Raw genomic sequence first — 23428 nt, forward strand, 5'->3', positions numbered from 1 at the left:
TTTTGAGACAGAGTCTGGCTATGTTGCCCAGGCTGGAGTGCAGTGGCACGATCTCAGCTCACTGCAGCCCCTGCCTCCTGGGTTCAAGCGATTCTCCTGCCTCCACCTCCCGAATAGCTGAGATGAGCGGCGTGCACCACCATGCCCAGTTAATTTTTGTATTTTTAGTAGAGATGGGGTTTCACTAGGTTGGCCAAGTTGGTCTTGAACTCCTGACCTCAGGTGATCCACCCACCTTGGCCTCCCAAAATGCTGGGATTACAGGCGTGAGCCACTGCGCCTGGCCTTTTCCAGTTAATTTAAACTCCACATATTCCATAGGTGTTTTGTTTGCCTGCATTTTTGTATATAAGTGCATGGATGTGGACACAGGCCTCTAAGATAGCCATTACTCCAAATTTAAGCTTACTTTCCCATATACTGAATCTCCTACAATAATGGAACTTAAAATGCACACTGGCGATTGACAAGCAGTAGTGAACAGAGAAAGGCAAAGTCACATTTTATTAATTTCAAGGGCTTAGGGTGTAATTTGAATTCTTTTTCAAAGTGTCCTGATTGTTTTTCAGCTGCTTTTGAGGAAATAAATCTAACTCATCTCAGAGGTCTTGTCAAGTAAATTCAATAGATCAATGTATGTCAGCAGCCTATGGAATATTTAGTATAAAAATTAAAGAGAAAACCCTCAGGTTGCTATAAAAGTGCTGCCTAATTAAAATTACCAAAATCTCATTATTTGTATCTAAACTAACATACTACAGTTTCTGTCTAAATACATTGCTCTCTATTTTATTAATTTGTATGGCAATAAATATGTGTCAGGAATAGTTTTGAAACTTAATCCTCGAATACTACTTCCTTAAATTTATTTATTTATTTATTTATTTTTATTTATTTTGTTTTTGAGATGGAGTTTCGTTCTTGTTGCCCAGGCTGGAGTACAATGCCACGATCTTGGCTCACTGCAACCTCCACCTCCCAGGTTCAAGTGGTTCTCCTGCCTCAGCCTCCCAAGTAGCTGGGATTATAGGTGCCCACCACCACACCCAGCTAATTTTTGTATTTTTAGTAGAGATGGGGTTTCACCATTTTGGCCAGGCTGGTCTCGAACTCCTCAGGTGATCTGCCCACCTCGGCCTCCCAAAGTGCTGGGATTACAGGCGTGAGCCACCATACCCAGCCCTTAAACGTATTTTTGTGTGAGTGTATGATAAAAATCTTGGATCTGGAACAAACCCAAAGATTACTCTTTTTAGTTACCTTTTTAAATAAACTCTTTATCTTTTTAATCAACTCTTTTTAGTTATCTTTTATGTTTCTTGTTAGCAAAAAGTACCTAATTTATGCAAATTGTGCTTCATCCAGTGGGAGCTATTGAGAGTTGGCCACCCATAGAAAATTAAGGGAGGATTTTAGAAACTGCTGAAGGTTTCTGCCACATGCATGATTCTGATATACCCTGGAAGAATCCGTTCGAGCCTTCCCCACATGGACACAGAGTGTGGAATGCTAGCAGCACACAGAGGGTGGCAGAGCTTGCCCTACACATGACAGCACAGGCGCTGAGATGTGTCCCAGAAAAATGAGCAGGTAGAAACCTACCTGAGACATCCAACAGAAACATCCCTCTTAACTTCCTTCCTCCTTTAGTCTTTTGAATCAGTTTATTTGGTTGGGAAGTGTAAGCAAGGATAGTGTGCAGAGAAGTAGGAAAACTACTCCTCTTCTTCCCCCTGCTCTGTGTTAGCACAGCAGGGCAACTCTCGCTGAGCTTTCCTGTCCTGCAGATTTCTTTTTTCTTTTCTTTTTTTTTTTTTTTTTAAGATGGAGTCTTGCTCTATTGCCCAGGCTGGAGTGCAATGGTGCAATCTAAGCTCACTGCAACCTCCAACTCCCAGGTTCAAGTGATTCTCCTGCCTCAGCCTCCCGAGTTGCTGGGATGACAGGCGCCTGCCACCACGCCTGGCTAATTTTTGTATTTTTAGTAGAGATTGGGTTTTGCTATGTTGGCCAGGCTGGTCTCGAGCTCCTGACCCCAGGTGATCCACCCTCCTTGGCCTCCCAACATGTTGGGATTACAGGTGTGTGCCTCCACGCCCAGCCTGTCCTGCAGTTTTCATAGTGAACCATCTTCGTGTATGTATAATGAGTGGGTTGCATTCATATCATGTGTGTTTTATACAGTGAGGTAGATTTCAGTTACATAGGAATATAGTTAATAACAGTGTGTTCCTGAAAATTGCTGAGAGAGTGGATATAAAGTGTTCTCACAACCAAAATGATAACCATGAGGTAATGCATATGTTAATTAGCTAGGTTTAATCATTCCACAGCATATATATATACTTCAAAGCATCATGTTATACACAATAAATCCATACAGTTTTATCTGTCAATTTGAAGTTAAGGAAGAAAATAGATTGGATTTTCTTACACCTTTTAAATGATTAAATATTGTAAAAATAGAAACCAATCACATGAGAGAAACATTTACTACTGTTGGTGACAAAAGTACAGGGAGAATGTAATGCACTTTGGAGTGATGAAGATTCTCTGGATTCTACCACTGCATCTGTTAGCGCCATGGCATACTGTGGTAAAATGGCACTGTTTTGCAATGCTATGTACAGCAAGGGATAGTGCCCTGTTTTCCCCCGCTGGAGCTACCATCACAGGCATTTCCTCATGTTATAGCCTTCCAATAACTAATATGTTGAAAACACCAAGACACCACTTAAGGTCTTTACAAAGCAAGAAGGAATTGGGAAAAAAAGAAACAAAGGCCGGGCACGGTGGCTCACGCCTGTAATCCTAGCACTTTGAGAAGCCGAGGCAGGCAGATCATGAGGTCAGGAGTTAGCGACCAGCCTGGCCAATAGGTGAAACCCCATCTCTGCTAAAAATACAAAAAAAATTAGCCATGTGTGGTGGTGCATGCCTGTAGTCCCAGCTACTGGGGAGGCTGAGGCAGAAGAATCACTTGAACCCTGGAGGCAGAGGTTGCAGTGAGCCGAGATCATGCCACTGCACTCCAGCCTGGGCAACAGAGAGAGATTCCGTTCTCCAAAAAAAAAAAAGAAAAGAAAAGAATGTGAATAGTGACATCACATTAAAAAATAATAAACTTTAGCCTTGTGGCCTTTTTTTGGCACATTTTTTCCACTAGTTCTCATGCATCATCCCTGTTCTCTCTCTTCTCCATCTTTTCTTCATCCAGGAATAGAGAAAGAAGGAACCCAAACCAGTACTTCCTAGGATTGGAAGGAAGCTGCCTTATTTCATGTATAAGTTGGCACCAGCTTGACTGTAGGAAGAGAGATAGCGTGAAGCCTTTCAGATCTAAACTAGAAAGCTTTCAAACGTGGTAGTTTGTTGAGTTATTCTCTCTCTGTGGAATGAATGATGTAGAGATGGTGAGAAATCAGAGTGGGCGATTTTAGACATTTCCCTTTACCCTACTTCATTCCTGCTCTGTACAGAGCCTTGTTTCCGTTCTTCACCTTATTTCTTTGAGCAAGAGTAAAGCCTCTGATTATGAAAATACACTGTGCATAAATTGCCAGAAAACACATTTTCTTGCAATGAAAGATTTGTTTTATGGAAAATCTCATAAACACCATCAAGGAAGGTTTTGGAAGAAGGTCAAATGTCCTTCAAAATGCTACTTCCCTATCACCATTCACATCTTAGTATGACTGACATCTGTTCTCAGCTCTGGTGGGGAGAGATGGACAGAGACAGCAGCACTGTCCCCTGTGGCCCAAGGTTGCCTATGGGGGCACCCACCCAAGAAGCAGGCTGGAGAGAAGCGCCAAGGGGTTAACCATTGCCTGGATGATATTTTTGTCAGGAATCTAATGTTTTTCTCTCTCCTGTAGGGGGTGACAGGTGCTTTGACAGTTTTGATGAAAGATGCAATAAAACCAAACCTGATGCAGACCCTGGAAGTAAGTGGTTTTCTTCTTATAGTAATTGTTTGCATTAACTGGATTGCCACACAGTGTGAACATTTTTAGCCAATATGAGGCAGGCATAGAGTATGCCTGGGGCAGCAATATGCTTTGCAATCTCAGGCAGAAAGAGTGAGGATCTGGTTAGGAACCTGTATTAGTCCATTTTGACATTGCTACAAGGAACTACCTGAGACTGGGTAATTTATGAAGAAGCATCAGAATAACTTCTTGGCCAACCAAAAAAAAAAAAAAAATTTAAAGTGTATTCATAGCTTCTTTAATATGAGTCATGTCTTGGCTTAATTGACCCGAGTAGAAACTTAGAAAGTCAATGTCTGAGGGCAGGCGCGGCGGCTTACGCCTGTAATCCCAGCACTTTGGGAGGCCGAGGTGGGTGGATCATGAGGTCAGGAGTTCAAGACCAGCCTGATCAATATGGTGAAACCCCATCTCTACTAAAAATACAAAAAAATTAGCCAGGCATTGTGGCATGCACCTGTAGTCCCAGCTACTTGGGAGGCTGAGGCATGACAATCGCTTGAACCCGGGAGGCAGAGGTTGCAGTGAGCTGAGATCGCACCACTGCACTCCAGCCTGGGCAACAGAGCGAGACTCCATCTCAAAAAAAAAAAAAAAGAAGAAGAAGAAAGTCAATATCTGTCTAACATTTCAATAGGTTGTATGACCATGTTTACAATATATTTTCTGTGTTCCCTTAATCTCTCATAATCATTGAGTTGTGGATTTTTTGGTTTGCTTTTTTATTGTTGTTTGTTTGTTTCCAAGCAAAATACAATAAATGCCAAGAAATGCTTTCCAGGAAAGCATTTGCCAAAGGCAAGTCAATAAACACACAGCATGTTAGTTGGTGGTAAGGTCTGGAGAGGAAAAATCACAGGCCGTGAGGGGCAGAGTGACGTGGGGTGTGCGTGTCTGTGCCTGCCCGCCTGTTAAAGCAGTACCAGCACAGAGCTGAGTAAACCAAGGAGGTGAGCCATGCATGTGTCTGGAAGAGCATTTGGACAGAGGGTTACCTTTAGTGCAGGGGCCTTGGGCAGCAAGGTGTTTTGCAATCTCAGACAGAAAGAGCAAGGATCTGATTAGGAACATGTATTAGTTTGTTCTTGCATTGCTGTAAGGAACTACCTGAGACTGGATAATTTAAGAAGAAAATTGGTTTAATTGGCTCACAGTTCTGCAGGCTGTACAGGAAACATGGCTGGGGAGGCCTCAGGAAACTTACAGTCATGGTGGAAGGTGAAGGGGAAGCAGACAGGTCTTCACATGGCAGAGCAGGAGAGAGAGAGCGAAGGAGGAAGTGCTACACACTTCTAAACAACTAGATCTCATGAGGACTCACTCATGATCATGAGAACAGCAAGGGGGAAATTCACTCCCAGGATCCAGTCACTTCCCCCAGGCCCCTCCAACATTGAAGGTTATAATTCAACATGAGATGTGGGTGGGGACACAGAGCCAAACCATATCAGAACCAATATGACAGAAATGGGAGGATTGACCAGGCACGGTGGCTCACACCTGTAATCCCAGCACTTTGGGAGGCCAAGGCGGGCAGATCCCTTGAGGTCAGGAGCCTCGAGACCAGCCTGGCCAACATAGTGAATCCCGTCTCTACTAAAAATACAAAATAAATTAGCTGGGCATGGTGGCACGTGCCTGAAATCCCAGCTCCTTGGGAGGCTGAGGCAGGAGAATCACTTGAACAGGAGGCGAAGATTACAGTGAACTGAGATTGCACCACTGCACTCCAGCCTGGGCGACAGAGTGAGACTCTTATCTTTTAAAAAAGGAGAATAGAAGAAAATGGGGGGACCATTTCTGAAGGTGCCCAGTGAGGGTGCAGGCTGAAGGTGTCCCCTGAGCTGAGGAAGGGAGGACTGAACACCTTTGAACAGGTGTCTGCAGCCCCGGGGGAGGGGTGCAGGATGCGTAGGTGCCAAGGCCACACCCTCCTGCGGCAGGTTGTCCTTCCCGTCTTTCCTCTCCCCTGATCATTCTGCCAGCATGCACGTGTCCTCAGAGGTAGGCCATCTTAAAAAGCAAACAAAAACATTTCAAAAATCTCCCGCCCCGCTGCATCCTCATCTAGCTTCTGCCCGGCTCTTGTCTGTCATTGGGGTCTCCATGTTAACTGACCTCAGGTTCCACCTCTCCTGACTGCCCTTGTCCAGGTCACTTTTCCCTTGGAGACACCAAGTCTTTGTTGCTCTGCCCTCCTCAGAGAAGCTCAGCAGAGTTTGACACAGCTGCCCTTGTCTTCCTTCAGGAGCACCTGGTTCCTCTGGCGTCTGGGGTCCCCCCCTCCCCAGGCCTGCTCGCTGCTCCTCCTCCGCTTTGCTGGCTTCTCTGATGACCCCTCACCTTTTTCGCCCCGTTCTCCTCCAGAATTAGCCGGGTGATGACTCCCAAACTCTTGTTTGGAATATCATGCACCTGGAATTTCAGACTTGCAGGTATAGTTACCAGGAGCCACGTGGGTGGGTAAAAGCCATTTCAAACTGATACGTAAACCAGGACCCACCTTCTACTTCCTTCCAGCTCGCTGCTTCCCTGAAACCTACCCAGTCATTCAAGGCAGACACCCGAGGATGATCCTAGAGGCCTGTTTTCCCTTCCCCTCTTCCTGTGTCCATCCCTGCAGAGTTGTCCTTGGTTACATGATTCTGCCCTGTCCATGGCGCTCAATGCCTCCCTCCTTCCTGCTTTAGCTGCCACCACGCCCCACCTGCACAAGTGCAGCAGCCTCCCAACTAGTCTCTCTGCTGCTACTCTTTTCTTCCAAAATATTCTCTCCTCAGCAGCCATAGAGACTGAAACCTAATGAAGCCCTGTTGCCTTCCTACTTAGAGTTCTTCCATGATTTACCCATGTTTCCACCCCGGTCTGAAAAGCCCCGGGGATCTAGCTCTCGCCCCTTCCTCCTCCTTGTCCCTTATCCTCATCTCTCATCCTCTGGGGGACCTTTGCACGGCTAACACCACTACCTGGGCCACCTCCTGATATGCTCATGTCCAGCTCCTTCGCCTCCCTCAGGTCTCATGTCATGTAAGCATCAGCTGCTCAGAGAAGCCACAGGAATATGCAGCCCCCGTCCCTCTGCTGTCATTGCAGGGCATAGCACAGAATGCTGAGAGCTTCCTATTTCCTTATCTGTTTTTTGTATTTCTCCTCCCACCGAGATGACAGCAGGACCTTTTCCATCCTGTTCACCACCGTATCTCCATTTTCTAGAAAGTGCCTGACACCTATTAGAGGCTCAGTAAAGACTTGTTGAATAATTAAGTGAATGCTTATTATTTTTACTACATTCTCCTAAAAATACACATTTATTAATAAGTAACCGAATAAGAGAAAAAACATGAAGCGATGTGATATTTCTTCATAACACTTCTCCCTTAAAGATGAATACTTATTATTAGGGCTAATCATTTTCTTTTGTTGTTGTTGTTATTGTTTTGTTTTGTTTTTTTGAGACGGAGTCTCTCTCTGTCGCCCGGGCTGGAGTACAATGGCAGGATCTCGGCTCACTGCAACCTCTGCCTCCCAGGTTCAAGTGATTCTCCTGCCTCAGCCTCCCAAGTAGCTGGGATTATAGGCGCCCGCCACCACACCCGGCTAATTTTTGTATTTTTTTTTTTTTTAAGTAGAGATGGGGTTTCACCACATTGGCCAGGCTGGTCTCGAACTCCTGACCTCAGGTGATCAGCCCACCTGAGCCTCCCAAAGTGCTGGGATTACAGGCATGAGCTACTGTGCCCAGCCAGGATAATCATTTTCTTGTTTTAAATAATTCTTTTTTTTTTTTTTGAGACGGAGTTTTGCTCTTGTTGCCCAGGCTGGAGTGCAATGGTGTGATCTTGGCACACTGCAACCTCTGCCTTCCGGTTTCAAGCGATTCTCCTGCCTCAGCCTCCTGAGCATCTGGGATTACAGGCACCCGCCACCATGCCCAGCTAATTTTTGTATTTTTAGTAGAGACAGGGTTTTACCATGTTGGCCAGGCTGGTCGCGAACTCCTGACCTCATGATCTGCCCACCTCGGCCTCCCACATCCCAAATCACCCTGGGATTACAGGCATGAGCCACTGCCCCCAGCCTAAATAATTCTTTTTTTCTATTAGAAATCAGTCATACTTCTGAGATATTCCCCACTCTGAAAACCTGGGAAATGGAAAGTCTAGTTTCCATTTAATGAATGAATTAGTGGATTGGGTTGCCCCAAGCAGGTCTTATTGCCCTTACTTTTATTTTCTTTTTAAGGCTTCTGAGTCTCTGATTTATTAGGCAGCACAGAAATAACAGGTTTAGATTACATTAAAAAAAGTGCTCAGGCCAGGTGCGGTGGCTCACACCTATAATTCCAGTACTTTGAGAGGCAGAGGCAGACAGATCACCTGAGGTCAGGAGTTTGAGACTGGCCTGGCCAACATGGTGAAACCCTGCCTCTACTAAAAATACAGAAATTTGCTGGGCGTGGTGGCCCACGCCTGTAATCCCAGCTACTCGGGAGGTTGAGGCAGGAGAATAGCTTGAACCCGGGAGGTGGGGGTTGCAGTGAGCAGAGATCATGCCACTGCACTCCAACCTGGGCAACAGATTTGAGACCCTGCTCCCCACCCCCCAAAAAAAGTGCTCAAACTGTTCATATACAGGGCTGGGCTTGCTACGGATAAAAGGGGGAATTCTTCAGATTACTCTGCAAGGACACAAGAACTCCTCATCCTAAACAAAGTACGAAGGTACATAGACAAGTTTCTTGTAAGTCAGAAAACAGAGAAATCCACAGTAACTATAATACATCCCTTAAAGAATAAGCACATATTTGTAGGAAGCAAACAAAGCTTTCCATAGAGAAACGACTTCCACCAGATGATTATATGGACTTGGGTTTTGTTTCTGCATCTGTCACTGGGCAAATGAAGATACCATCTTCAGGATGTTCCATGTCATCGATTTCATTTAAGGCATAGGCTGTTTTAAGATTACTTTAAAAGATATGGACCTTTTTACAAAATAAAACACTGCATTCACTTAAAATATTTGCACACATGAACTCTTGTACCCTGATCCTATGTTGTCACTCTGGGTTTTATGTATCTAATCATTGACTAGAAATCTATCTCAGCAGATAATCCAAAAATCATTGACTAGTTTGTAGATTATGCTTTTCTGCTCACATTTGAACACACCTGGTTGTTAGTCTGGTAGGAGGTCATCAAGGGCTACATCCTTGCAGGTTGCCAGGAGACCAGTAGTTCTTAATCCTGACTGCACTTGAGAAGTTCCTGGGAAGATTTAAGAATATTGATTGATGCCGGGCTCCCCATCAGACCCAGTGAACATAATGTCTGAGGATAAGGCTTGGGTACCCCAAGTGCTTCTCATGTATTGCCAGACTGAGGAAGACTTAAGAAAACAGTGAGAGCTCTTAACATTTTCCCACAGGTTAGCCATGTGTGGTGTTGATGGAAGCTTCACATGCGAGAGCACACTGTCCAATATGGCGGCCACTGGACATGTGGCCATTTCAATGTAAATTACCTGAATTTAAATAAAATTTAGAATTCAGTTCTTCAGTCATTTTAGCCACATTTCCATTTATGCATTTATGCATTTATATTTTACTGTTCATATTTAAGTACTTAGAACTCTGGTAAGCTAACAATTACTTGAAATTGCTTGAAATATTAATCTTATGAAATGTTTGAAAGGGCCATTATGGAGAATTTTCACAGCAAGATAGTTCCTGCCTTATTTTCCTGAGTGTTCTGCATATAAAATAAAACCCAGAACTCAAGATAAATGTGTATGCCTTTAAGTTAGTCATAGAATTTTTTAAGCAACATATTTAATTTGATGTACTGTGTCTTATAGCTGTATCCATGTTTGAGTGTGCAAGTGTGTGTGTACCCGTGTTTGGAAGTCTAACAATGACGTTCCAATATTTTTTTCTCGCCAACTCCATACTGGGAGTTTTAAAACCAGAGCCCTGATCTTGACTTAATTATTAATTTCCTCCGTGGCCTTGAAGAATTCCCTTAGCCTCTCTGGGCCTTAACTTTCTGGATAAAGAAGTTGGCTTCTTCATGCTCTCAACATTATCTGATTCTGTGATTTCTAGGTAAAGCTACGTTTATACAAAAATATAAAGTGCTTTTGCTAAGTAAAGATTAGAATAGTGGTTATCAGAGGCGGTGGGGGATGGAGAAGTTGACCAAATAATACAAAATTCCAGTTGGACACGACGTGTGTATTCATAAACATGTGTCCCTGGGTTTTATTTATTTATTTTTATGTATTATTTTTTTCATTTTTTAATCAGAGTCGGTCTGTCACCCAGACTGGAGTGCAGTGGTGCAATCTCAGCTCACTGCAACCTCCGCCTCCCAGGTTCAAGCTATTCTTGTGCTTCAGCCTCCTGAGTAGCTGAGCTGGGTTTACAGGAGCACACCACCACACCCTGCTAAATTTTGTATTTTTAGTAGAGACGGGTTTCACTATTGGCCAGGCTAGTCTTGAACTCTTGACCTCAGGTGATCCGCCCATCTTGGCCTCCCAAAGTACTGGGATTACAGGCCTGAGTCACTGTGCCCAGCCAATTGTATTGATTTTTATGGTTACCTTTTCTTGAATGGAATCATTTCTTAATTAAAAAAATAAATATACCTTTTATACTATCAGGGTTTAATTTCATTCTTTTAAAAAAAATATAATGCATGGCAACATAAAATAAGATAAATAATTTATTTCATGGTCATTGAGGCAACTAACAAAATGGTTTAACAATATTTTGGAAGGAAGTGACTGTATTCTCACAGTTTTGTCTCTCAGGTTCAGCATTAAATGTAGAATAACATTTTTCTAGAATCCAGAGGGAATTTGGTCCTTTGATTGAGTCAGGGTGTTTTGACTGTCTTTGAAATATTTTATGCATTAAATACGCAGTATTCATAAAAGCTTTCCTACCCTATTTGCCCCAAATTGATCTTGGTTTCCATACTTCTATTTGTCCTTTGGGATTTTGATTTGCTCTTTCACTTCTCTAGGGGACACCTGTGTTCGTGCATGCGGGCCCTTTTGCTAACATTGCTCATGGCAACTCTTCAGTGTTGGCTGATAAAATTGCCCTGAAACTGGTTGGTGAAGAAGGATTTGTAGGTAAGTTATTTCTTTTAAATTTAGCTGTTGCAGAATATTGAAGAAATCTAAAAGCTGATGACTGGAATGGAGTGATATCCATACTGACATGAAATATATTCTTTCAGGCCCCCTCTTTCATAGATGGTCTCAGTAATGGAAAAGCCCTAAGGTCTGGTCTATACTCGTGAAATTATGCTTGTGCTTGAATCATAGAATCTGGTATCAAGTACATACGGGTTTGAGTATAAACTCTGACTCTTGCAAACTGAGTGACATTGGACACATTTTAATTACTACTGAGCTTCAGTTTTCTCATCTGTAAAATTGTGATAACAATATTGTATCAAACCTTTTAGGGTTGTTATGAAAACTAAATGAGATATTTTAGTCATTCAGCAAATGTTTTTTGAGAACCTACACTTAGAAGGCATGTTACTGAGAGCTAGGGATCCAGTGTTAAGCAAAACAGATAGGCGCAGTGGCACATGCCTCGCTACTCAGGAAGCTGAGGCAGGAGGATTGCTCGAGCCCAGGAGTTCGTGTCCAGCCTGGGCAGCATAGCAAGACCCTGCCTCTGTGAAAAAATAAGAATTAAAACAACCAGCCTTAGCCCCTGCCCCTGTGGAGCATACTGTCTAATGGTAATTGAATAAGAGAAAGTGCTCATTGACTGTCAGCCATTACTACCCTTACTATGTAGTACTGATAACTTGAAGTCGTGGGTTTATTTCCATGTACAGTTTCTCCTTGTTTTTTGTGAGCTAATATAGGAGTGATTCCCAACCGGTAGACTTAGAAATGTTAATTGGTAGGACTGCACACCTTTTGCTGCTGTCAAGTTCTTTGTAGAACCTGTTCCTCTTTGGCTTTTCTTGCATATTCCAGCTAGAAAGAAGGGGCAACTCTCATAGAGTTTACTAAGTCAGTGCCAGCCCGTCTCACCCACAATACTAAGGCAGCAAGGAAACAAAAGACAAAACCAAAACACAAGCATTCATGGAGGAGTCCCTTAATCTGACATATGAGGGACTGCATTGGCAGATTTCCCATGCTAACAGGTAATTCCCATTAACCACACGTATACCTATAATCGGAGATAGCAATCTCTTTATTCAGTCTTATCATCAGCTTTGGATCAAACTCAAAAGAGTTATTTTATTAGAAGAGAGTGTGCTGGACAAAAGAACTTGGCACTGCATTTTATGCTCAGACATCACAAAGTTAATTCAGGGTTATTGAGACTCTTTTTAAGAATTCCTTGTGGACTGGCAGTCAGGATCAGATGAGGCTTGATGGAGTTCCATTCCTCCACGATCTGTTTTCTGCAGCTCTCATGTACTTTGCTCCTTTGGTAGCAAATCCACTGCAAGAGTGACTAGACGTGCTAAGTGGATTTGCTCAATTGATCGCTGCCTAATTGTAGAGCTAATGGACGAGGAGGCTGGGTCAGGGCGGGCACTGGAAAGTTGGGTGCTTAAGTGAACTGGTGGTTCTGATGCATCAGCTCTGCAAATAAAGTAGCTTCTAGAAGGAAGCACTCTATTTTATGCTGACAGAGACCTCTGCCCATACCAGTTCTTACTTTGTCAAACACATATTTATAAAATACATGTTATCATGGCAGAATACTTTTAAAGATATAAACTGATGATGTATGCAAAATAAACGAGCCCTCTGTATGACCTTGAACAAGCCATTAGCCTCTCTGGGTGTGTCCCTTGTAGACATTCTCATCTGAAAAATGAGAAGTTGGACCAGATGAGGAGTTGGATGTGGATGTGTAGCCGTGGACTCAGAGTTAGACACTGTGAAATTGGAGCCCTGACTGGTAGTGTTTTCATTTCTCTAGGGCTCAATTTTTTATTTAATAAAAAGAGAATACCTCTGCATTACTTGCAGTATTTTAATGAATAGGATCGAGTGAGAAAGTGCTTTGTAAAACATGCACTGTGTGCAGGTCAGCAATTATGCTAATTCTTTCTATGATCTCATCTAGTCTAAGATGCCGTAAGTGGGGGAATTTTTCATGAGGATGAAATCTGTCCATTGCCAGATGGTTCAAAGGGCAAGCCCTAGAGTCAGAGGTTTTACCTCAACTGCTTTCAAGTCACAGATAACCTTGGGCACATGAACCCTTCTCTTCCTTGGTTTCCCTACCTGTAAAATAGGTCTTTGGGTAGGGCTTCTCTCTCGAAAGGACTTGGTAGGTTTGAAATGAGGCATCAATGAGATCATGGGGTTGAGTCCTGGCACCTGACACACAGTAAGACTCAATCCTTCTTGGCCACTCCTGGCTGTCGTTGTTACCCCCACTATTGATACGCTACTGATGAAGGTTACATTTTCTTTTCTCTTTAGATCTTTTTATTTTTTGGATGATTTTATTTATAGTTGTTATAAAATACACATAACATGAAAGTTACCATCTTCACCATTTTTGAGTGTACATTCAGTAGTGAAGTACACCCACATTGTTGTGCAACCAAGCTGCAGAACCGAAGTCCCACGCCCATTAAATATTCCTCATTCCCCTGCCCCCAGCGCCTGGCAGCGCCCTTCTACTTTCTGTCTCAGTGAAGTTGACTCCTGGATACCCCATGTGAGTGGAATCATGCAGTATTTGTCCTTCTGCGACTGACTTATTTCACTTAGCATAATGTCCTTAAGGTTCATCCATGTTGCAGCAGGCGTCAGAATTCTCTTCCTTTTTTTTTTTTTGAGATGGAGTTTCGCTCTTGTTGCCTAGGCTGGAGTGCAATGGCGCAATCTCGGCTCACCACAATCTCCACCTCCCAGGTTCAAGCGATCCTCCTACCTCAGCCTCCCGAGTAGCTGGGATTACAAACATGCACCACCACGCCCAGCTAATCTTTGTATTTTTTAGTAGAGACGGGGTTTCTCCATGTTGGTCAGTCTGGTCTCAAGCTCCCGACCTCAGGTGATCCACCCATCTCAGCCTCCCAAAGTGCTGGGATTACAGGTGTGAGCCACCATGCCCGGCTAGAATTCTCTTCCTTTTTAAGGCGGAATAATATTCCATCATATGGATAGACCATACTTTGATTATCCACTCATCCTTCATTGGACATTTGATTTGTTTCCACCTTTGGCTCTTGTGAATATTGCTGCTATGAACATAGATGTACAAATATACTTTAATGTCTAAAAATCATGTGCTATGATGTCTAAATATGTGATAGCAATGACTTATATTCATAAATACATACCATGGAATTCTAGCCCTGTAATGTTGAACTCTCCAGAAGGTGGTGTGTCCATGCTGCGGCTCCATTGGAATGCTGGTGGCAAAGCCAGTGTATTGGACAGTGGGAATGGGGTGTGGTCGGGAGACAATGTTCTTTCCCCATTGCTTGGTCAAGCCTGCACTGTGGGGCTGGTTCATTCCTTGCCCTTGGATGAAGTTTATAATAGTTCCCTCTCATTCTCAGTTAATACCTAGTCCCTCTAACATATATATTTTTTAATTCCTCTGGTCACTTTCAATCATAAGAACAGCCCCTAAAATTAAAAATGCATATCCAGTTGTATATCAAAACCAAAAACTCCAAATGTCACTCAGACTTGAGGTCCTCTCCTCCCCCATCTGGGCCTCCTCTGACTGACAGTGGGAAGGGGAAGGTGGCTGCTTGCTTCTCTGCCACCCTCGTCTTGCACTTAGGCTTGCCCTGGCCCCTCCTAGGTTGAAGCTTTGGCATGAAATGGTGCCCACGTAGCCTCTACCAGCAGAGGTCCTCACACTTTTGGCAGAAGCCCTCTGAGCAGTACCTCATTTAGACTTTCCTACCTCTGATTCCACACCTGGTCTCGGGTACCACAGACCTCTGACCTCTGGCTGGGGACACACCCTGAGCCTTGCCAACTGGTCTTCTGGTCCTCACTTGTGGCTTAAGGGGGAAGCGGGGACGCCAAGGCGGGTGGATCACCTGAGGTCAGGAGTTCAAGACCAGCCTGGCCAACATGGTGAAACCCCGTCTACTGAAAATACACAAAAATTTAGCCGGGCTTGGTGGCGCATGATGTAATCCCAGCTATTCAGGAGGCTGAGGCAGGAGAATCGCTTGAACCCCAGGAGGCAGAGGTTGCAGTGAGCTGAAATCGCACCATTGCACTCCAGCCCGGGCAACAGAGACAGACCCTGTCTCAAAAAATAAAAATAAAGGGGAAGCAGCTTCGCATGCTCTTCACTGGGAGCTGGGAGGGGAGCTGGATGTGGCACACTGATAACTTTCTTTGAAGAAATTCTTTCCCAGGTTCTAACCCATCAACCCTTTTGAAGCCTCAATGGGATAAGGTGTATAAAATCTATTTCAAACTGCTTTGCAAACCCTGCCAGGTCAGCCAGCACCATCCTTTGGCATGTGAGCAAACTGACACCAATTTGAGGCCCGAAACAAAAGTGAGACAAAAAGACCTTCATTTCAACATCCTTCTACAGAAGTTAAATGGAGTAGGCACATCTGAGGTTTATCTGAAGTCTGAGCAGGAATTCATGTTCTTCAAAAAGTTGTCATTTATAGTAGACTATCTTTATGACCTCATAATAGGGAAGGATCTCTTAAAATATGAAAAGCTCAGACAAAGAGAAAAATATCAATAGTTTGGGCTGCATTAAGAAGTAAATTGTATGTGATAAAAGATACAAGGATAAAAAACAAGTGACAGATTGGAAAGAAACATTTGCAAAGATAGTAGACAATGATTAGCATTGAGAATATGTAAAATGCTACAGACTAAAGACTGATAAGAGAAAGACAAATAATCCAATACAAAAATAGTCAGAGAATTTGAAAAGGTGATTCACAGCAAATGAGCAATTTGGTGGAATTTCTAGGTAGAACTGAAAGTGAACAAATGATTTAGCAATTTCACTTCTATGTATACTCTGGAAAAGAAGTAGTCGAAAATATATTTAAGTCCTTTGAAATAATTGACTTCAGTACCCCTTTAATGAGCATTTATTAAGCTTCTGCTTAATGAGCATTTATTAAGCTTCTGCTGTCAAGTACTATCTGCTAGGAGCTGGGAATCAAAGATGACAGGTTTCTTGCCCTCCAGTAATTGATGATGTGATGTGAGAGACAAGAACTTCAATGGTAAGTACAATGCACTTGATTAAGTACTATATTAGTTAAGGTTCTTAACTAAGAATTTTAAGGGACGATGGGCATCTCTTAGATAGAACTGTCTCCATATTACTGGTTTCGCTGATTTAGTCTAATTTTTGTTCTAACAAAAAGCACACACAGGAAGGAATTATTTTGTCTATTCTGAATAATTAGTCTAAGATAATGGAATCAGTATTCCATTTAGACTTAAAACAGAGTGACATTTATTTAAAAAAAGCATGAATTTGCAAAACACTTTATGAGAATTTTCGAAAACTGCTGTGATCACCGTTGTGGCTGTTTCTTCCGTTAGTCAGCAGTCCTCATGGGAGTCCACCTAACTTCCATTTACATGCTGTAAAGGCAAACAGATATTTGGCATCGAATTATAATCATGTATTACATTTAAAAAATAAAAGGAAAGAAAGAAAGGAAAAAGCAGTGTTGAGTTCCTGGATTTTAAAAACATTGTTATCTCATCTTTAAACTGTTTGTAGGAATTTCAAACTTACCCATCAGCTTTGGATTTTTTAATTTGTTTTCTGCTCTCTCAGTTGGTTTTGATTCCAGTTTTCAGGTAAAGATCTTGTCTTTCCAGGGGAGTGCAGAATGCAGTTGTGTATCCTTATAGGCAGGTGTCATTAACCGTGGGTCACCAGCCACTGGTGGACTCCTGGATAGACTTACATCTACAACTCCCTCCCATAATTAAATATAGATTCGTGCATATGGATATATATACCTTTTTTTTTTTTTTTTTTTTTGAGATGGAGTCCCGCTCTGTCTTCCAGGCTGGAGTGCAGTGGCGTGATCTCGCCTCACTGCAACCTCTACCTCCCAGGTTCAAGCGATTCTCCTACCTCAGCCTCCTAAGTAACTGGGATTACAGGTGCATGCCACCATGCCCGGCTAATTTTTGTACTTTTAGTAGAGACGGGGTTTCACCATGTTGGCCAGGCTGGTCTCAAACTCCTGACCTCAGGTGTTCCACCTGCCTCGGCCTCCCAAAGTGCTAGGATTACAGGCGTGAGCTGCCGCGTCTGGCCACCTTTTTTTTTTTTACCTGGAGAAAATTACGCAATTCTTGGATTCTCACAGGGGACCGTGACATAAGAGAGAGAAAGAACTGTGGGTGCATATCTAGCGGATATCGTTTAACCTTCTTCACTCTACAGCAATATATGCTTTGGTAGCTTTCGATGTCCCGTACACATTTGGCATTTATTATCCTTATCCAGAGGTGCTTGTCAAGAAGCTACCTAATCGATTGCAGCTCTGCTGCTTGCTGTCTGTAAAGAATCACACAGACCCGGCTGTGTTCCCCAGGTGCTTCCTGGGTACATGAGCATAAACACTCATGCAGCACAGGAGAAATATGAGACAAGTGCCCAATTAAAACACAGGGTGATCTTTGCCTCAGACATTTCAGGATTCGGATTTAGAGATCTGAATGAATAGACATAGCAGTTCCAAGACAAATTGAATGGGATTGGGAAACAAAGCCTTGTTAATATTTTCATTAAAAATGCCCCCGTTTCTGAGCCATCCCTGAGCATTAGACCGGTGCTGAGACTATCATATACCTTCTCACTCAATCCTTAAAACCGTCTGTGGGATCAGTGTTACTGTCCTCATCTTACAGATGACGTAACAGAAGCTCAGCAAGATGATGATACATGTCCACGATCAATCAGAGAGTCAGTGACAGAGGATGTGACCCAAGGGCTCCTTCTCGCCAAAGCCTGTGGGTGATCAGGCGGCTATTGTGCTCTCAGTGTTTTTCTCAATGCTCTTTACCTGGTTGTCACCCTCTCCCTTTAAAAAATAATTTCAGCTGGGCGCGGTGGCTCACTAATGTAATCTCAGCACTTTGGGAGGCCAAGGTGGGTGGATCACTTGAGGTCAGCAGTTCGAGACCAGCCTGACCAACATGGTGAAACCCTGTCTCTGCTAAAAATACAAAATTAGCCGAGCGTGGTGGTGAGCCCCGTAATCCCAGCGACTTGGGAGGCTGAGGCAGGAGAATCGCTTGAACCTGGGAGGCGGAGGCTGCAGTGAGCCGAGATTGCGCCATTGCACTCCAGCCTGGGCAACAAGAGCAAAACTCTGTCTCAAAAAAATAAGAAGAATTTCAGGTGAGCTGTCTACAGCAGATGGTCACAGTTATTTTTACAGGAAGTGCCAATATGTCGTAATGTGCGCCAACAGTGGTGGTCCTTTTTGGTCCTTTTTTTCTTTTCTCTGTCCTGCTTTAACATTTCTTCCTCCCAAGTAGGTTACTGATTAAAGATGACCTTATCGAGTCCCACTCTGTTTCCTTGCTCTATCTCTCAACCTGTATTTTTGGGGGACAGTTTTTTTATTTTTTTATTTTACTTTTTTGAGATGGAGTCTCACTCTGTCTCCTAGGCCTGAGTTCAGTGGCACGATCTTGGCTCACTGCAACCTCCGCCTCCCGGGTTCAAGCGATTCTACTGCCTTAGCCCCCCAAGTAGCTGGGATTACAGGCACGCACCACCATGCCCGACTAGTTTTGTATTTTTAGTAGAGATGGAGTTTCTCCATATTAGCCAGGCTGCTCTCAAATTCCTGACCTCAGGCGATCCACTCACCTCTGCCTCCCAAAGTGTCAGGATTATAGCCGTGAGCCACCGCACCCAGCCTAGGGGACAGTTTTATAATCAATCTTCTTGACCTTCAGAGGACTCTGCTGGTGGCTATACCCAGCTACTGGGTTGTTCTTTCTTTCTACTTTTATTGCCCTGAAATTCTAAATATTCCATCATTTTGGTAGAAGAAAACCAGACCAAACTAAACATCCTCATGATTTCATCCACCGTTTAAAAAAAAAAAAATCTGACGTCAAGTGATCCTGCAGCTCTAAGCTTTAATTCTCCCAGACCTCGCCCTGTTTACATTATTTAAAAACACCGAGCTCAGCCTGGGCTCCACTTTTGTTATTATGATACTTCCAGGTTTTTTGTCTTCAGTAAATTTATTCATAATTAAATCAAGGATGAGAAGTGCTGGCTTATTAGAGACTGGCTGAAGGTCATGTGCTAACTCAGGAAACTGCTAATGACGGGTCGTGTTTTTCAGCCCCTGTCTTCAGGAAGGCCTGACTCTGAGGGAGGGTTGTTTTGTGTCATCTCCAGAGCTCTCATTTCTCCTATGTGGCTTGGTGCCAAAGCTCATTCCTCCCCTCGCTGTCTGTTCGGCCTTTGTCCTACCTCACCTTTCTCTTTCCATGCTTTTGTGTAAAGTAGCCCTCTTTCAAGCTGCTCCTCTGTCCTGTGAAAACAAATGAAAAAGCAAAATGTTCTTCATATACACTAAACGGAAAGTATGCAAAGTAATGTTACAAACACCCATGTTCCCACCACTCTGTTTCGTCAGAATCCTAACATGTCGCTGTGTGTCCTTTAGTTTTTTTGTTTTTTTAAAGAGATACGTTTAGCTGGGCATGGTGGCACATGCCTATAGTCCTGGCTACTTGGGAGGCTGAGGCAGGAGGATCAGTTATGCCCAGCAGTTTAATTCTCCTGGGCAACAGAGTGAGACCCTGTCTCAAAAAAAAAAAAAAAAAAAAAAAAAAAGAAAAGAAAAGAGAGAAGAGAAGAAATCAGATATTAGAGACACAGTTGAAGTTGCCGTGGACCCTCCTGATCCCGTTCTTTTTTCTGCTTCTCTCCTGATTTGAGTGATTACCATTTGCAGGTGTATGTTTCTGCTTTGACCACATACATACATGTACACTAAAGATCTGTAGCAGAGGTTCTCAGAGTTTCTCTCCTCATGACCATTAATGGCCCAGCAATTTTTTTCATGGTACCCCCGGGCAAGAGAAATATCTAACGTGTCCGTTTATTAAATAGTTAGGTCCAAACAACTTAATGAGTATTTATGTCCTTACAACTTAGTAGCCGCCTGAAAAAAAAAAAATACATATGAATTCAAAGGAAAAAATAACATCGTTTAATTTTTAAATTACCACCATACGTTATGAATGAGATGTGTGTCCTTGTCAGGCACCAGACAACTTCTGACCCTTTGTAACCAGTTGACACCCGCACCTCATTTCCTGTTCCACGTTGATTTTCACACGATTTTTGCATTTTGCTGCGGTACCTGCCAAAAACTTTGCTTTGCAAATATATGATGTCATTGAAAGGGATGTAGAGCACTATTGTTGAAGCAGTGAAAAACCTCATATGAGTAGTATTTGCAGTGTCCAACGGATGTCCTGTATTGCCGCATTTCCCTCAAAAATTTAAAATATCCCACGGTGCCTCTGAGTTTGCTGCAGTGCCTCACGGCACCTCATTGCACATTAGAACCACAGATGTGCAGCTTTCCTTGGTATTTTTTATGTGTTTTCAAATCTTATATGTTAATAGATGTTAACTGACTGCATTGTTCTCTAACGAGGTCAGTGCAATTTTTCTGTAAATGGCAAGATCATAAATTGTTTGGGTCACAGAGTCTCTGTCCCACGTACTCAATTTAGAAAGCGGCCATAGGTAAAGCATGAATTCATAAACTAGTCCATGTTTAGGAATGAGTCTGGCTGTGTTCCAACAGATGTTATTAATGGTTCCTAACATTTGAATTTCATATAATTTTCACATGTAATAATACTCTTCTGATATTGTTGGCAACATTTTAAAAGGTGGCCAGGCACAGTGGCTCATGCCTGTGATTCCACTGCTTTTGGAGGCCAAGGTGGGAGGATCGCTTGAGCCCAGGGGTTCAAGACCAGACTGAGCAACATAGCAAGATCCCATCTCTATAAAAAAATTTTTTTTAATTAGCCAGGTTTAGTGGCACATGCCTGTAGTTCCAGCTACTCGGGAGGCTGAGATGGGAGGATCACTTGAGTCCAAAAGTTTAAGGCTGCAGCAAGCTATGATCACACCTACCTACTTGGTAAGCTACTATGGACAACATAGTGAAACCGTGTCTCGAAAGAAAGAGAGAGAGAGAAAGAGAGAATACTTTTTAAAAGAGAAAGAAAGAAAAAGAAAGAAAGAACACTTTTTAAAAGGATAAATAATTTTTTAAAACTTAATAATTTAACATGTAAAAAAATATATATAGACCATATACAAAACCCAGAGGCACCTGGATTTGTCCTGCTAGCCATACTAGCCAACCCTGCTCTATAACTTGATATTTTTGTGCAACATAACAGTTTTGCATTTGTCTATGTCGCTGTGATCCAAAAAGCCTCATTTTGCCTGCAGTTTAGTTTTCTGTGCGTGCATGTAGCACGTGCATTTGTGCATTATTTGTCAAAGGGCTTTCAGATTGCTTCCAGTGTTCTGCTGTTACAAATAATGCTACGGGGGACATTCTTGTCCATAGTCTCTGAGATTTAGTCCAAAAGGTCTTCTAGGGACTATATACAGGAGTGAGATTTGGGGGGTTAAAAGTACGCTTAGCAGTGACTTAATAGATAAAGCCAAATTGTTCTGGAACATAATACCAATTTATATCACTGCCAATTGTGTGTGTGAGATTTCTGACCTCCACGTTTGTCCTGACACTTTTTTTTTTTTCTTGAGACGGAGTCTCTTGTTGCCCAGGCTGGAGTGCAGTGGCATGATCTCAGCTCACTGCAACCTCCACCTCCCAGGTTCAAGCAATTCTCGTGCCTCAGCCTCCCAAGTAGCTGGGATTACAGGTGCACACCATCACACCTGGCTAAGTTTTGTATTTTTAGTAGAGATGGGGTTTCGCCAAGTTGACCAGGTTAGTTTCGAACTCCTGACCTCAGGTGATCTGCCCACCTTGGCCTCCCAAAGTACTGGGATTACAGGCGTGAGCCACTATGACCGGCTCAACACTTCTATTGTTAGATTTTTTAGCTCTTGCTAATCTGATGGTAGTTCATTATAGTTGTGAGATTTAGCAAGCATCTTTATGGCTGTTTCTGGGCATTTGTGAATTGTCTATTTTGTATTGTGCTATTTACCTTTTTCTTACTAATTAATGGAAATCCTTTATAGATTCTGAATACGAATACTTTGCCATTATGAGTTACAAATATCTTCTCCCCTGTATGGCTTATCTTTTAAATATGCTTGTCGTACCTTTTCTTGTCCACCCTTTTTCTTTATGATTTCTGCTTTTGGAGGTTATAAAGATAATCATTTGTATTGCCTTATAAATGTTGTCTCTTGCATTGAGGCCTTTAATCATCTTAGAATTTGTTTGTGTAATGGTGTCTTTTTTCCTTAACTCTTACAGTTTGTGAGACTTTTCTGCCCTGGTGATACGTACATCAGTGGTGGTTAGCCCAGCCCTGTGAAAAGGGCCAGCTGGCCTCCATAGATCTAAGACAGCCTAGAGTGCTGTTCCCTTTCTCCCAGGCTCTGCGGCATCCAAGGCGAGTGCAGATGGGGCCAGCTGTTCTTCCGAAAGCATTATCTCTTCTTTAGCTGCTCCTTCTGAGCTTCACCTGATATGGGTGCGCAGTCCTCAGGAAAGTGAAAGTCCCTCTTGTCTTCCTACTTCCTAAGTCAATCCTAGGAACTGTTAGGTTCAATTCCAAGCAGTTGTCATAAAAGAAGTTTCCTTGGAACTTTGAAAACAAAAGAAAGGGTTTAATTTTCTTCTTTTCATTTTGTTTTGTTTTGTTTTTAATTTTTTGAGACAGAGTCTCGTTCTGTCGCCCAGGCTAACAGCTCACTGCACCCTCCACCTCCTGGGCTCAAGCGATCCTCCCACCTCTGCCTCCCGAGTAGCTAAGACTTCAGGCACACACCACTACACCCGGCCAATTGTTCAATTTTTTGTGGAGACGAGGTCTCACTACGTTGCCCAAGCTGGTCTTGAACTCCTGGGCTCAAGTGATCGCCTGCCTCAGCCTCCCAAAATGCTGGGATTACAGGCATGAACCACTGCACCCATCCAAAAGGATTTAATTTTATGGCCAAATTCTACATTGTCTATTGACTTTAATATTTTTATAAAATTCTTTGAATGAAATGTCTTTACCTGGAATACCTTCAATGTACTTACTGGATTAGAGGCAGATAGGTCCTGTTTGTATGGCTAGTATGTTCATTAAATATGAAAGTAATGGAAAGATGTTTATGACATAAGGAGAGAGGAACCGTCGCCTGTCACGATAATAGAAATTGGAAGATTTTTATGACCTGGCTCAGCAGAAAAAGGAGTACATGA

The 23428-nt window shown here is 42.9% G+C and overlaps 1 protein-coding gene across 6 annotated transcripts in view; it reads left to right on the top strand.

Annotated features, from left to right (window-relative positions):
* Window positions 1-23428, top strand: part of MTHFD1L (methylenetetrahydrofolate dehydrogenase (NADP+ dependent) 1 like) — a 312601-nt gene that overhangs the window by 95832 nt on the left and 193341 nt on the right. For all 6 annotated transcript variants that reach the window (XR_010119055.1, XM_055267460.2, XM_063632271.1 and 3 more), the window contains 2 exons: window positions 3879-3947; window positions 11021-11132. Coding sequence is in view for 5 of the 6 variants with exons in the window: in XM_055267460.2 (XP_055123435.2) it covers window positions 3879-3947; window positions 11021-11132 (181 nt within the window). In the remaining variant the exon portion in view is untranslated. The remainder of the gene's footprint in view (window positions 1-3878; window positions 3948-11020; window positions 11133-23428) is intronic.

Source organism: Symphalangus syndactylus, chromosome 2 (assembly GCF_028878055.3).
Source record: "Symphalangus syndactylus isolate Jambi chromosome 2, NHGRI_mSymSyn1-v2.1_pri, whole genome shotgun sequence".
In the NCBI taxonomy this organism is placed as follows: domain Eukaryota; kingdom Metazoa; phylum Chordata; class Mammalia; order Primates; family Hylobatidae; genus Symphalangus; species Symphalangus syndactylus.